This window comes from Haliotis rufescens, unplaced genomic scaffold (assembly GCF_023055435.1).
Source record: "Haliotis rufescens isolate VD_foot unplaced genomic scaffold, xgHalRufe1.0.p SCAF_3, whole genome shotgun sequence".
Lineage (NCBI taxonomy): Eukaryota > Metazoa > Mollusca > Gastropoda > Lepetellida > Haliotidae > Haliotis > Haliotis rufescens.
Window position 1 is genome coordinate 33271335 of NW_025964001.1, and position 17092 is coordinate 33288426.

The 17092-nt window shown below is 37.8% G+C and overlaps 1 protein-coding gene across 2 annotated transcripts; it reads left to right on the forward strand.

Annotated features, from left to right (window-relative positions):
• Positions 1-769: 769 nt before the first annotated feature.
• Positions 770-16427, forward strand: LOC124119946. Of its 2 annotated transcripts, none has more exons than XM_046482661.2 (8): positions 770-845; positions 1368-2861; positions 5359-5484; positions 8089-8524; positions 8631-8873; positions 9724-9869; positions 12600-12651; positions 14393-16427. In XM_046482661.2, exons 2-8 carry the CDS (start codon positions 1388-1390, stop codon positions 14442-14444), a joined length of 2529 nt encoding a protein of 842 aa, XP_046338617.2. In that variant the 5' UTR covers positions 770-845; positions 1368-1387; the 3' UTR covers positions 14445-16427. The 2 variants fall into 2 exon arrangements, with proteins under 2 accessions (XP_046338617.2, XP_046338609.2); XM_046482653.2 differs by lacking the exon at positions 770-845 and adding an exon at positions 941-970.
• The last annotated feature ends 665 nt before the right edge of the window (positions 16428-17092 follow it).

The window sequence follows — 17092 nt, forward strand, 5'->3', positions numbered from 1 at the left end:
TTTCCTTGTAACTTACACAATTACATCAACCAAGTATATGCACCTTTTCACTCTTGCCATGTCTTTATTTTTTAATAACAGCTTCTCCACAAAATAACTTTAAACGGAAAGGAAGAACATTTGTTTTACCCGTTTGGTTTATCAGCTGGACAAACTGATAAATTGTAAGATTGCCTAAGTCGCGGTGTCCATGTCCTACGAAACATGTCAACCCTCCTTTTCCCCTTTGATATATGTAACAAGTTACTTTACAGATAATTTATGAGAAGGTTGTCTCTAAATGCAATAGCAAATGTATGCTCATAAGTTAAATTATCAGTGAATAAAACTACACGTGGACACCATGTATCTTACTTAAATCAATTACGTGTGGTGTACATTATGCCCCGTTTTCCCTGAATATGGTACACATTCTTTGTGCTAATTTCATGTATGCATGTATGAGCATGTTTATTTAAGCTTGGCCAGCTTTAATGACATTTGGGACATGCCGTTGTCACAAGTTTGTGTCCCAGTTTTAAATTGGTGCAGAAGTGCATTCTAAATTACTGTATTCACCCAATCTCACTTCGACATAATTATGTGTTACGACAACATGGGTTGAAACACAGTGAATACTTTGTATGGGAGTATTGATATCAAGAGCTATTGCGAACAGAGGATTTTCCTCATAGTTTAAGCACAAGTTCTGCCAAATCGGTCAGCTTCCTTTTCGTGTTGATATTTTTAGTGGTTTACGGGTGGTTATGACATGAATTCACTCGCTTACCTCCCTCTGAGGAACTAACATGTCGGAACCTGTAGTGCATACGTTTTCCAGTTGAATTTCGAAACGTTGATAACCGGTGCGTGAGGTGTCGACACTTGTGTGCCACTCACTTATTAACTAGACATAGCCATGAAGGAATAAAACTGCTCAGAGACAGACACAGACGTCAACTCAAAATGTAGAAAAGGACGTCACCAATTAGTAAAACAATTGATCATTTTCGCTTGTTTATTGTCAAGAACACACGTACTTTTTGTCCAAATAACGAACGTTGGGTTATGTCATACTATGTTTGATGTATGAAGTCTATATAAAGTGTTAATCACGCCGATCACTATATTTTGAAAAATATCTAGACCTCTATATGTAGAAAAAAAATTTGAAACGTCAAACAGAATAAAATCCTGTGCCGTGACTACATGAGAATGATATGCTTTAAAAGAATGTCACAGGCCCGCTTGAAGATTACATGAAATAGTATGTCCCTAGTTACCTAAATAGTAATTCTCCAAAGATGTATGATGCTAAGAACTTCTTGTGACCAAAAGAAATGTAGAGAACAAATTTGTCAAATTGTTTTTTTCTACATTTTTGACAGGCATTAAAACAGAAAAAAAGATGGAAAGCAAAACAACGTTGAAGAGGTCAGCGTCAGATCTGAATGACATTGACACAGATGTGAATGCCACACCCACCAAACAAGCTAAAGTAAATGTCAATAACAGTTCTTTGGAAGGTGGAAATAATAGGGCAGGATCACCTAGTGGAGTTACAACAAACGGAACTGCAGTTACTGTTGCAAATGGAGGAACATCAGATGGGACACAAGATGATAAGCCAGCCATTGTCAAAATTGCATCAGTTCAACGTGATGCTGAGGTGATTGCATCTGTGGTGCCCAATGTTAACGTGTTGGCAGTTTATGACAAACTTGCATCACAAAGAAAAAACCCAAACCGAATGGACATTGTGACAACAGAATTACTTGACAATCCACCAGATAACGACTTGGGGACAGATGAAGCCAAAGGAGAAACTGCTTCAAAGCCAACTCTCTATGAGGATGTGAAATCTGTGGTTCACAAAGTTAAGCAAGTTGCTGCATCTATGAAATTAAATCCTGCTGAAATTTATGTTCTCCTGGAAAGGCATGCTGATGCTGCTGACCGGACAGATGTTGTTGCTAATTGGTTTCTCCAGGATTTGAAGAATACCGCTGGAGCTTCCAATGAAGTGGACTTGTTTGATGAGGTTCAGAAGGTGATCACAAAGGTCCCAGCAGCAAATCCTGATCAGGTTTACACCTTGCTGGAGTCTTTTAGTAGCCATGGTGACAGAGTTCAGAAAGTGGTTGATCAGTTGACAAAAGTTGTTGACAAGCCTGTGTTGAAAAAGGATGATTCTTTACCAAATGATCCACAGTTGAGAAATGATCCAGTTTTCTTGGACATGAGAAAGGTAGCTAAGATGTTTCCTGAAATGGACAGGAACGAAATCTATGCATATATAGAAGCTCACCATGATAAAAAGGATAGAGTCCAACTTGTCATAGAGGAAATTCTTCGCTCAACCAGAGGAAGCCTCAGCACATCTCTTTCAGTTTCCAGTGATGGAGGGGAGGTAACTCCAATGAAACCAGCTTTTCAAGGTGCCTGTAGCCTTCAGGGGGAGGTTGACCAACTGCGGGAAATATTCCCAGATTGTGATCCTAACTATCTGTTTGAACAGCTGGAAGAAAAGGCAAATGATGCAGAGAGAGTGAAAAATTTGGCAGCACAAATGTTTGAAAAACGAAACTATCCAAAATTGAAAGATACGTTGGATAAGCAACAGAAGATTGCTAGACAAAGACAGATTAAGAATTTAAAATTTGACATGGAAAACTTCTTATCCAAATTTCCAGATCCAGTGGAATATTTCTCAAAGACAGACACAAATATGAGTGACAGTTATAAAGAACACTGCCTTGCATATGTCAAAAATGAGTTTGAATGGTTCAAAGATGGTTACTTGAAGAAAGTATTAAATAAAAACAATTTTCATTTGGCACCAGCCCTCCAGGAATTTAAAGGATTAAAAGCATCTTTGGAAGGTAATGATGCTGACTACATTATGCAGATTATTCCAGTTTCTGACACATTCATCAACTTCATCATGTGCAGGAACGGTACTATTATTAGGCCTAAACACATAAACCTAATTTTAAAGTGACTTTCCTAATTTATTTTCTAAAAACAAAGACCTATATACCTGCATTATTTTGAAATTACAGTAAACTATTATTATAACAAACTCAAAGGGTCACTGATTTCAGTTTGTTATAACCGTAGTTCGTTGTAAGCATATACATGTATGTATGCAGCATATATACAGCAAATGGCCGGGATCAAAAATTAAGATCGTTATATCCACCTGTTTGTTATAAGTGTGTTCATTTTGAACATAGTTTACTATAATCGTAATCAAAATGTGACGATTTTGATGACTTTCCAGAGTTTATTTGAAGTATTAAAGCTATTCTCATTGATGGGGTTTTTTAAATGGCAAGAAAATCTTCTAAAATTGTTTGTCTTTATATTTTCTGACATATTACTCATAATCATTGCCAGATGTTGGTAGGTAGCAACTACCATTTTCTCGCTGGAAGGTAAAATTTGTGATTCACCCGAGCACATAAAGCATGGTTTAGGCAAGTTCTTGGCCCTTTTACTTATTAATTTGAACTGTGATAAACTTACATCATGCACCGAAGGACTTCCAGGCCACAATCATAGTAATGAAGTACAACACTCAATAATAAGTTCAATATTTCTTACTTTTTACCTGTCGCAATAGCAACGAGTTCCAAACCAGGTGTTCTTCAGCCTAAGAACAAGATAAGTACTTCATACCAGCACAATTTAGTGTCAATTTTAGCTTTATTGGGCTATGGGCTATTGTAAGATTTGTATCAATGTAATACCTTTGTGTGATGAATTAATTCCGACACATTTAACAAAACAAAAACTGTATGAGTTGATGGTAGTTGGCTGCATGAACAACTCTATACTGTGAAAGTTGTTGGAATAATACTGTCTAGGTAGATGGTAGAAGAAAGTTACTTTGATTTGAACACATTTGGCATGTTATAACAAGACAGTTGTAAAGCCTGTTCATGTACACGACTGCTGGCCAAAGCAGTTGCTGCATGAGATATTATTGAAAATGTGAAACGGTGAACCTCCCAAGAGGTTATTACTAGGTGGGAAGATACCTACAATACTTTAGGCAAAAGTTGCAGTAGGTGTTTAACTTAAGGTTAACGTCTTGGCCAAATGTCCATGTTTTGATTTTTCCAACCCGAGCAGAAATTCTGATTTATATGCTTAAAGAAACAGTTGCCCATGGGGATGCCTAATTATTGTCTAAGTGCCTTACCCTTATATTTCACATGCATGTTATAAGTTAGGAAGTCCAGCATTTCACATGTTGTTTTCTCAATAAACCTAAGATGCCATATGCTTTAATTTTGACAAAATTGTCCTGATCCTCTGAAGATAGGTAACTATGGTCACCACACCTCATGGATCATAATGCATGCCTCATGGATCAAGGAATGAAGTTTTGCCTTTAGTTTCTTATGTTGGAGTTTTATGTGGGAAACTTGAAAAATTAAATGTTTTGACATAATTGAATTTGGCTCTGTTCTGGGATTGTAGAAATTCAAGCAAATCCTTTGAGTTTTTGAGAATCCACATGGTATTAATTTACTTGTACCAATTACTTTTTGTGATGCATCTTTTTTATCAGATCTCTTCCTCATTTAACATACTAGCCTTATCCTAGTAGGTGTCAATCACAACACCCACGACAGTTAGCTTTTTTAAAGAAATCATCAACCTAGACAATGTTAAACCATATACCATCAACTCATACAGTTTTTGTTTTGTTAAATATCTTGGAATATACACATCACAGAAAAGTAATACATTGATACAAATCCTAAAATAGCCCAATAAAGCTAAAATTGATACAAAATTACGCTGGTATGAAGTATTTTTGTTTTTACGCTGTAAAGTTCCTGGTTTTTGACTTGTCCCTATCGCGCCAGATGACCCCCAAAGTAAAATAAGAAATAGTTAACATATTATTGAGTGTTGTATATAATTACAATAATGATTGTGGTCTGGAAGACCTTCCGTGCATGATATAAGTTAGATTTGGTTCAAATTATTAAGTAAAAGGGCTAGAAAGTTGCCTAAACCATGCTCCATGTGCATTGGTGAAGTCACAATCTTTACTGTCCTGCGAGAAAATATCCGGTTTTGCATGGACAGAGGTTTCCCTTTTTGTAATGACTAACATGACAAAGTTCCTATTACTAAATGTCAGCATCAATTTTGGAGAAAATGTGATATTCCAAACTTAAAAGAGTTATTGGAAGCGAGTATGATTGAAGAATATTTGTGTTGTGTGTTTTTTTTTATTGTTACAAATATCTGAATTGAGGTGATAAAGAAATGAACCCAAAATGTTTTAGAAAGCTCACTTTTGATTGGCCCAATACCCACGCATCCTTCATTTAGATTGTTTATGTTTTGTTTCTGCAGAGGAACATTTTGTCACAAAGAAACTGAGACAAGAACCTCGAACAAAGCGTTTGTCTTTCCCAGATGAACCAGATGAGAGATTCTACCATGAACTGATTTACTCACAAAATGAACAGAGAATCAAAGGTAAAACTTCACACGCATGTGCCCTCAATTTGACCGTCTCAGCAGCCATAGTGTATTACCCATTTATAGCCATTTCAAGCTGTCAACTACATATACATGTGAGCTTCAGTGCTGTCACACTATTTTTGAGTTCTTTTTAAACTTGTAATACTTGTTGGTTTTTTACTTTTTTCAAGAACTTTAAGATAGAAATAATAACCGGTTATTTTAAATGTGTCAAAAGTCTGGAATCTATTGAATATTGGTTTACAGATTTTCTATAGTACTATGACTATTTCAATGACATCAATAAATAAAAATAACTAATAAATTAAAACATAACTGAGTGAAATATATTTTCAGCGAACTATTTTTTTATGTGTAAAATAATAACTGAATTTACGCTATCAAGATATTTGCTATAAAAGTTTGATATATCTGTCCTATTTATAAGGAGATTCTTCACAATTGTCAATTTTTAAACTTATCCTACCTCACACTATGCATTTCTCATTCTTCTCTCGATCCCAAGTGAAACGTGCCTAAACAAAGGTTCACCCGAACACATCCAGCATCACCATAGTCACTTCCCAAACATCTGGGTCATGCACAGTTTTCATGCCGATCAACCTACATGTGCTGACCTTCCCAAGCCAACTCATTCTCTTTCTAATCACCATGATGTGGTGATGTGTTTACACCAGGGGAATCCATTGTATTTTTCTCTTTTTCACATTTGCCCTCTTAAATTTTTCTAGTGTTCATCTTTTTCTTGGTCGTGTTTTTCATCATGGACTGACAGTCCACACATCGTCCCAGATGTCTAACTTGCAGATGAATCTTCTCTCTGTTTGTTCAGACTGTTGTGGGCACTGTAGCATATCTGCACGCTGTGCTCAGTGTTTGAATTGCCTGATGAATCCTTCAGTATATACCTTCATAAGTGTCGGCATCTGGAGCAGGATATGCTCTCTATATCTACTGAAAAATTGACAAAATCTATAAAAATTCCTTTGAAGATCGGCGAAACTATCCACACCCTCAATGATTTGGGATTCGTTGAGCCCTGCATGTCGCATATTATTTGTCGCCGAGTACAATGTATCCGATAGTTTTTTGACAGAAGACACCTCAATCTAAATCACTCCGTCTATTATGAAGAATTTACACTCATCAGCTAAATACAAATTAGTATGTATGGATAGTTCTTTCAGCAATTTTGGATCTGACTGAGCCTGTATTTTCCTCACAGTCTGCCACGATCCCTCTAAAAGCTAGGAAGCCTTCCTGAGACAGTATTGTTTTTTCGTCGCCCTCGTCTTCTGTCACTAATACTGTCAAGCTTTTTCAGCCTTAGGGCATCACTAAGACTGGCTTCGATTACACCGTCTACAGTTACTTCTCGTTGCTCCCCGTCTACTCCTAGATGTTCCAGATCCCCTATTTGTCGTTCTCCTGGAGAGCAGTCATCACAGGATTACTGATCAGACTCGTTGGACTCTTCACTTGATCAAGATTCACGAGGGTCTCGTTGTCAAGAGAGTTCTCATGAGGATTGATGATCCCCTGATGGTGATCAGCTTGTGAAGTCTTGTCATTTGGCGGATAATGTATCTTCCACAGCTCTGTTGCGGAACTCGAATCGACGAACAGAAGGATCATTCACGACCGGCCTTCACTCCTACTCAGTCAGACTCTGGGAGGTTCTTAGTAACAGGTCCAGCTCCTCTTGCGGCCGGGGACATGGTCACCAAGGACAACATGGTGGCAGATGAAGCGGACATACCATATATTTCTCTCCACTGAAAAGTGCCAACGAATCTCCAAGATCAGGAAATACGACCTCTAAATGACTCGTCACTTCATCAGAACAACTGTTCCCATGGTTCCATCACCCATCAACGGAAGATTGGGCCTATTCGCAAAAGATTTGGGCCATCCTGTACTACGTCTTCTACAAACTTGGTATCATATACCCTTCATTGTGACGCCTCCTCTAATGTACAAGCCTCTTAAATGCCTATATCCAGACAGTCAGCTTCTGGTTCTCACAGATGCTATAAATTTGTTACTGGCAAAGAATTGCTAGATTGTCTGGGCACAGCTCTGACAACGGTCCTGAAGAAAGACAGCTTTCAACTCTCGCTCATTTTCAATGAAAATCTTCTTCAGCACCGTGGCTATTTACCCTCCTCACTAAGTCTATCATCAAATTCCTACACCTTCACGGCATCGTCCTCAAATCATACATAGACGACTGCATTCAGGCATTCATCTCATACACCTAAACTTTAAGCAGCGTCTTCTTCATCAACTCGGTTTGATTGTCAACTCCAAAAAACGTAGGCAAGATGTTCATGCCCCAGGATCGTTGGATGAAGATTCAACACCTTCTCTGCGTCAATGGCAACAAATTCTCAGTCTCCACCTGCAACCACTTCAAGGTTTTCTCAAGCCCATTCTCCAGAAAGATGATTGCCCTTTGTTTCGGCACATTTCCACTTTGGATCAAAAGAAGAAAGGGACATGCATAGTGTGAGTAGGATAAGTATAAATATACAATTTATATCAGTTTTGTGTTTTATGATTGCATAATGTAGACAATGGTTATTGTTGCTTTTACAGATCATTTCCTGAAGATTGAGCTGGATAGGAAAAGGAAACTTGCAGCTGCAAGAAGAAAAGGAGAACTTTATGAATGTGGATGTTGTTTTGATGATGAACTTCTGTTTGAGGACTTGTCTGCCTGTGCAGACGGCCATCTCGTCTGTCGAGAATGTATCCGCCGATCTACGGAGTCCGCCCTTGGTGAAGGGAAGACAAAATTCCCCTGCTTGACGGGGGAGTGTGAGTATGACATTCCACTGACAGTCCTGCAGGAAGTCCTCACATCAGCAATGTTCTCAAGAATGTTGTCACGGCTACAAGAAGAGGAGATTCGAATGGCTGAAATTCCTGATCTTGTCTCGTGCCCATTCTGTAATTTTGCCACCATTATGGCCAACCCCAGTGATAAAGTATTCAAATGCCTCAACTCAGAATGTCTCAAGGAGACATGCAGGTCGGTATTTTCATCTCAGGTTTATTTTCGTTATAAATACTGACATAATTTCATTATTTCATTTCCCTAACTCAACTCATGTTGATGATGAGAATGATTTTTCCAGACTGTGCAAGGAACCCAATCATGTGCCACTGAAGTGTGAGGAGGTGGAGAAACAAGGGGAGACCAGCATGAGAACCTACATCGAGAACCGCATCTCGGAGGCCATGTTGAGAACCTGTCATCGTTGCAAGAAGAGGTTTTTCAAGGATTCTGGTTGCAACAAGATGACATGTTCTTGTGGTGCCACCAGTTGCTACGTTTGCCGAGAACCAGACATAGACTATGATCACTTTAATGGTGGCAGGTAAGCATCATGTTTTCATCTTTTTGCTATAGCCCAGTTTTAGCTCAAGTGACTGAAAGTCAAGTGACCTTATGTCATGACCTGCTTGTCTGGTGTCCATTGGCGGCAGTGGAGCCATCTGTTAACATTTTCTCCCCAGAAATCACTTGACACCAGAAATGTTCAAGAGATTTGAATCCCATTTTCAATATGGCCACCACGGCAATCAAATGAATTGGAAATTATTCCGTTATTATTCTCAGTATGGAGACTTCATATTTGTAATACCACCTTAGCTCCATTTTAAGTTGTAGCAGTATCACACAGGGTATATGTGGTTTAATGCATCCTGGGTAAGGTGTTGTCCTGTGAGCCAGAGGCAAGTGGTATAAAACCTAATGATAGACTCGTAAAACCGCATGTACCCTAAGTGATACTGCTCCAACAAATTTTTCTCCTGACTTGTTTTAATCTGCCATTGTAAAAGAATTAAAACAAATTCAAAATTGATGGAAAACAGCTGTTTGATATGAGCTGGATTAACTTGTTCTGTGTCACGTGACTTTTTGATTCCGAGAAAGAAAAGTGTGCAGGTTTTTGCTTTGGAGCTGGGTATAAGGGATGTATTCTCCAGAAATCCATGTGCAGCCTGTCTTCATCATGGCGGGGTATAAGGGATTACATTTCCCCTGGACCCTGAATAATTTTACCTCATGAAAAGAAACTTTACTCCACAAATAAGCTGTCTCCCTTACTCACCATTGTTTCAAGCTCTCAAGGCTTTTTTGTGGTAAAAATGTAGTACTCTTTAATTTGATAAAAAAAAGTTGCTGGTGACTTTAAGATACTGAATATTTGTGTCTGTCCACAGATGCAGCAACACTGAGGATGCCCAAAAAATCCACTTGGAGGAGATGGAGAAGGCAGCCGAGGAGGCCAAGGCACAATATCTGAAGGATCACCCGGATGCAGACATACACTCTCTCAAGTACGACCCCAGGAAACATGTACAGGAATGTAAGTACTGTAGTAGCATCATTCATCAAGCTTGAAATAGCATCAGTCATCATACTTATACTTTCAACAGTCATCAGGCATATAATACACTGGATAATTGAGGATGGAATTGAGGAATGGAAGTATCCTTCTTCACATCAGGCTTGTGGGAGTCATGTCATCTTCCTGACTTTGAAGAAAACCTTAGTCGCAGCAAAGACAATTTTTTCAAACTGAAAAGATTTATGTAAATAACTTTGGCTATTTAGACTTTGAGACTGTCAATGAGGATTGAAAAAGTCATTGTTTGTGACTTGGTTTACAGATTGTTTTTCAAAACCATCAGTTAGGGGGTTGAAGTAAAACTGAAAAGTAAAACTACTGGTGGTATTGTATATCAAGAATTAGCACGAAATAAAGGAAATGTGTTGTTTGGGGTGTTTTAGATCACTTCCCAAATTCATCTTTACTCATTTTCATTCTACAGTTATTCCAATGAATTTTAGTCTAAAGGAAATAAGCAATGTCCACCTGAACTATAAAAATGTTGGTCAATATTAGGAAGGAATTATGATGTAGATATATATTGATAAAAGTGTCATAATGCCCTACACACTAACGCAAAAGTTATATTAGTCAGCAGCTTCAGCTATTCTGTAAAACCAGCAATATATATGTCGGACTCAGATCTATGGCAGGACTCTGATCCATGGCAGATTCTCAGATCTATGGCCGATTCCACAAATAGGGCAGATATTGGTGTTTACTCCGATCTATGGCAGATTATTATTTAATATTATTATTTAATATTAATATTGGCAATTCCTACAGCGCTAAACTTGTGTGGCCACCATCACCATTCTCTAGTTTCATGAAACCATAGAAGTTCGGAAGAATTCATGGTGTATATTTAATAGTCTGACGATTTGTCGGACTTCTACTTACATCAACGAAACATCATTTATTATTCACAGACATATATTTACATAAAACACATGACACAATATTCGTATAATTGTTAACACATTGTCTGTTCTTTTCTTTCATATGCCCCTTTCTCGTATCTGCTTCCTGTACAAATCGAACCACTTTTGCTTTCTTCCACCTGGTACAGTCTCCTGCTGTTTGTTTGCTTTGTAAAGAGAACGATAACCTTCCTCCAAAATCTACTGCCAAACCCAGTAATTCCTTTACTCTTTACTGGACTGGGTCTGAAAAAAAATGCTTTGCCCTCTTGAGGGGAGTAGTCCTTCTCCCCGACCATGTTGTCTGCAAACTGTACAATGGGACAATCTAATTTGTACAATGGGACAATCTAATTTGTAACTATGTATTATGCGTTAATATTAATAATTAGGGGAAGAGCAAGAAATTACATAAATCGTTCATCCTGTGTAAACATAACAATATGTTGGAATTTCTTAATAAATACCTTTTTTTCGCGGATGTTTTTTTTAGGGATCAATAGATTGCATTAGTCCAACTTATTTTTTATTTCTTCGTTTTATATTTGTCGTGAATTTGCTGTTGATTCTTAAAAATGTAAATCTTACAATTGCAAATATTTCAGTGCTGAAATCTTTCTGATGTAATTATATTTTTACGTTGGATATTGTTAGGTAATATTTTACAGTACATTTTAATATAATGTTTAGTACACTATTCATGTACTTCATTTTCATCATCCAGATTTCTTCTCTCAGCAGTGAAGCTTCTGTTGTACAGCGACTTGTAGTAATCACTAATGCCGACCTAAACTAAGTAATTTCTTACATTTTTAAAAATTATTTCAAAATGATTCAGCCTTAGGGTCTTTCGATACTGGTTTCTGGTATGAATCCACCATAAGAAAACCTTCATTTTCTATGGTGTCTGGCTCCATCCTTTTCAACTGATTGCTGTGTCTATCAGTAATAGACGTTAAACTTACATGACGTGATCACAGACAAGGAGCCATGATGTCATCTCAAGCATGACATCACAAAACAATTGAACTGATTGTCCATTCACGGATGAGATATTATTGCAAACATGACTTCACATAGCAATGAGAGTCTTGCCACGGATCTGAAAATACGCTACAGATTAGAGTCCTGCCATAAATCTGTGTACATACATATATTTGAGTGTGTAGAATATTACAACATTATGAACACTCAAAGGGACACTAGGAATATGCTTCATTCATTGTACCCATGTAGGGAATTGAACTGGGGTCTTCAGTGTGATAAGCAAACACTGTGACTACTAGGCCACCCAGGCTCAGTATCATATATCTGTATCTGTATCATATATAGTTTACAGAACAGGTTCTTATCATACTCTGTGTATGCATATCTGTGAAATATGTTTTTACTTTAATTTGGACGAACTCCATGGTTTAGTGGGTAGAGTGTCTGCCCAGAGAGCAGAAGGTCGGTGAGTCAATCCCCTGGCTGCATCATGCCAAGAGGTTAAAAGATGGTACTTGTTACTCTGCCTGGCACTCAGTAATCTTTTACGAGATAAAACAAAGATTTTACTCAGTCATTATTCTGTGTCTTGTGTGGGTTGCCATGTTAACCTGCACCATGGTACCTCAGCAGGCTGGCACTAGAAAACCAGTTATTCCAGACTAGTACAAGCAGCCATACATGGGCATGCACAGTGCTACATAAGTGCAATAATCTTGAACGTGATGTTAAACCTTATTTCACCTCACCTCACCTCACCTCATCTCATCTCACCTTACCTTTGATTTTTTTGTTTCAGATAAAATGGGTACAGGTTACAATGGCAATGATCATGATGATGGTTATGATGAGTAAGTTGTCTACAATAGTTTTGTCATTCTATGTTTGTCACACTGTATGCACTCAAGCTGTTGGGATTATTTGAGTATTGAACATGTTCAAAGAAAGTGCCTATATATGTATACACTTTTGTGATATGTATGGTGTTTGTATAAGCCCAGTTCACAACTTAAGCTATGTGTATTAGGCTTGACTCTGGTAACCTTCTTTTCGGCTAAACTTTGCTTATGACAGCCTACATTAAAAGTAAAATCTACAAAAGTTGATGCAGAAAGAAAAATTTGGGATACTGTATTTCTATGAAGTTTGCACAGACTTGTATGCTAATCAGAGCTCCAGTATAGCTGAATATTTATGTTTAATACCCTAGCTACATCACCATAGCTGAATTAATTTTGAGTTGCTTTTGTACAAATACACATGAAGAAGCTTGATAACCCAATAGTATGACAACACTGTGCAGTGACCCTTTTTTCAACTAATCTATAGTTATGTCTTTACTGATCTTTTGTTGCTGCACATATTGCTTTTTGTAACTTAGACATGTATCACTCATTCACTGTGGGGCAGCATATGAACATTTGTTAATTTTAAGTTATTATTATTTTAAATCTAAAAAATGTCTAATTATCAGCTCGCAAAAGCCAATAGACTGGTCCCAAGAGAGTAAAAATATATTTAGTATCCAATGTGAATTATAACGTGTGGAAATACTCAATGGCTCGAAAACAATTTCGGGAGCCCTGATGATAATAACGCTATGCTGCCATCTTGGCTCCTTATTTATTTAGTGACATATGGCCATGATCAATTATATCTGTCCTGTCATCTCATTCTTAAACACTGCCTTAGTTGACTGTATTAGTTTGAACGGTCATTTGATCATTGAAACCTGCTTATCTAAGTATGTTGAATAAATGGATGACATCATTGGATTGTAAATGATATAATTCGTTTGACCATTGCAACTTACTTCTCTAAGTAGGTTTTTATTGTTCAGGATAGTCATTTGATCATTGCAACTTTCTCTAAGTCAGTTTTTGTTTGTAAGGACGATCAATTGATAATTGCAACCCCCTTCCCTATGTGTAGCTTGAAAAATATGTCTTTGGGGCAGGTGATTGTAATGAGATAGGCCTAATCATATACAAATACTATTTTACACAGTGATTTTCAAGGGGAATAGTTCTTAATTCTTTGTTTGAGTCAAGAGAAATCATGAGAAACAGAAAAACTAAAAGCAGTACCCTAAGAAATAATATTATCGGTATTGAGATTAACAGGAATGAGAATTTTTTCACATATCCCTTGAATCCACAGATTTTGTTTTGTGACACATGCTATTACAACATAATCATAAATCTTATAGTCCACAGTAGCGGTGGGACTAAACACCGAGGCATCACGTACGTAGTGAAAATTAGTGGTGAAACATAAATATTTTCATCCATTGCCCCATACTTTACACTGTCAACTGTCATCTCTGTGTCAGGTATTTGGCCATCCAGTCTATGAAAACGATGGCTTATGCACCACAGATAAAAGCAGATGCAAGTATCATGATACAAATCAGATCGTGACCAAGGTATCATGATGCGTATCAGATTGCACAGTTGGTGTATTGTCCCACCCCTAGTCTCTAGACCCCAGCTTTCAGTGCTTTTTGTTTTTAATTTTTTTCTCATTAATGATTAATGAAAAAATATGTTTTGGATGATGGTCTTTTGATTCTGTAATGTTTTAATGTTGCAGATACAATGAGGAAGGGTCTGATGATGGAGATGATGATGACAGTGACTACTAACCTCTCTTTGACTTCAAGTCAACCTGTGCCAGGATCCCTAAGTGGATCAGGTGATCAGTCTCAATGACTTTGTGGATGGCGTGTTGTTGTTCTCCAATAGTGCATATCACTGCTCATACTATCAATCACTGGATTCTCTGATGACACAATTATTTACAGATCGCCGTCATATTGCTGGAATATTGCTGAGTGTGGCATTAAACAACAAACACTCACATCCTATGATATGTTGCCTGGATTATGATTCTTGCATTAATGATTCAGAGCCATGATTGATCATGTTTATCTTTGTTACTGTTGCCTTGGTTCAAGACGGAATACAGGTCTTGTTGATTAGGTACTTAATGTCATCAACATCGGAAAACAAATGTATATATTTATTATATTTCTTCCAAGTTTAAGGAATATTAGAATCAGATGAGTCATTCATTGTTGAATACATGTATGTGGATAACATTATTGGATTGTAAATGATATCATATGTTATCAGTTGATTGTTATAATATGATTTTGTGTTATCTGTAGTGAGAATGAAAGTGAACATTTACAAGACTGCAATTGTATACATATATGTCATATCTACGGTACATCATCTCGCTGAGCACATTCTGAGAATCATGAATCATGCCACAGTGCATCAATGGCCACTGTAAAAGTTAAATCATAACAGCAGCAGTTGTCCAGGTATACCACCTGCATGATCAAGATGAAATAATAATGTTTGGTACCTCAGATATTGTTTTTTGTTGAAATGAGGTCGTCAACTTTACAGAACATTTATTTATATGGCTATTCCATGTTGTTTCCCTAGTTTAATTTCTGTTTCACTGAGATGTGTGAGAGAGCATGGATGGGAGAGGACTCTCTTATGTTACGTCTTCAGTTATATCCCTCAGTTACTCTAGATCAACAGTAATTTATGGTCCCACAAATAACTGAGTGAATGTTTTTTGTGCAATATTCTAGCTGTATCAATATGAGCCGTGGGCTTGGTGCACAAGTTATAGTTACCCTGCCAGGTGTGGTGGACAGGTCTGCTTCGTCAAACAGATGGGAATAGGTGTATCATCTGACTGTATAATATGTTTTGAAAAGCAGCAATTACACCCAACAGAATGTTTGCTTCTGGAACCTGAATACCAATCCAAAATGTAATTCAAATAGTTAATGTTGTATTTTTAATAGAGATTTGGCGTCTCTGATATCACTTTATTACATTTGAAGGAGAAACAATTGATGCTGTCAGAGAACTGTTACAATCATCCAGGTGACACATTGTAACTGGACCGCCTCCATGGTCTGGATAAGGTGTCTGCCTGGAGAGTTGGTGGTTCGACCACATGGCCAAATGACGTGAAAAAGATGGTTCTTGTTCTACCTCTGCCTGGCACTCAGTATTCAGAGGCTAAAACAAGGACTGTTCAGCCTAACTTATGTGAGTGGGATATCCATGTTAAACTTCAGCATGGCATCAGTAGGCTGGCACTATTAACCCTCTATTTGTCTCCACACATGCACGCACGCACGCACGCACGCACACGCACACGCACACGCACACACACACACACACACACACCACCACCATATGAGTGCAATAATCTTGAACACAATGTTAAACCCCCTTTCACCCGACCCTCACACATAGTAAGTTGCCTATGTTAAGTTATCATTTCTTGAGAAGGAAAGTGTACTGGGACCATCTTCTGCCCCTGAATTCCGAAAAATGTTTTCAGAATGCATAAAGAATACAAGTGACTGAAAACAGGGACTGGATGGACTATAGTGTGAGAGACAAATGAGATGTCTTTGTTAAGTTTTTCAATGAAAGTCCTCTTGTGCCTTGTTTGAATATTATTTATTTTAGAGAGTTCATATTTATAGGATTTTTATCTATATTTATCAATGTGTTCACATGTATCTGTATAATGTTTATATTAATGTTCTGTTGGATAATGCTTCTATTACAATTTTATTTCAAGCGTATATATTTGTATTTATTCTGTTGTGTGTATTCCCCATTTATTAGGTGTATGAGTCTAATGTAAGGGTGGAGATCACACTGTTATGCATTTATGTGAAGTAACCAGTCATAATACAGTAGTACAAACCTTCCCTCACCTTCACATGACTAATATCTTTGTGTGTCTTTGTTCCTGCCATTCTGTTTCTATTTAGTGGAATTTTAAGCTCATCTTGACTGAAGGGCCATCTAAGCTCAAAGGGAGGCACTGGTGGCCAAGTCATCTAAGGCAGCATAGTTCTCTGTGCAGTGTTGTGCCCCTTAGGCGTGCCAAAAGCCTTAGATCATGGGTTTGAATCCAGATTTGAATCGGTGTTTGTCAACACCATACCCGTGCTCGTGCGTTTCACCAAGGTGGTAAACATCTAAGACCTGCATCATTTCGGGCTTTCCTCCCACTTCAAGCTGACACCTGTGATCTAACTGTAATACTGTTCAAAGAAGCCTTAAACCAATCCTCTTACTCTAAGCTATGTTTTGCCATGGCACATCATTCAGCATACAGAATTCTTCTCAAGAGCTGCTGTGGTTTTTCTGATTATTGTCCCCCGCCGCGCGAAAGCGCGAAGCGGGGGATATAGTATTCACAACCGTCCGTACGTACGTCCGTACCACCTGTTTGTTGCCA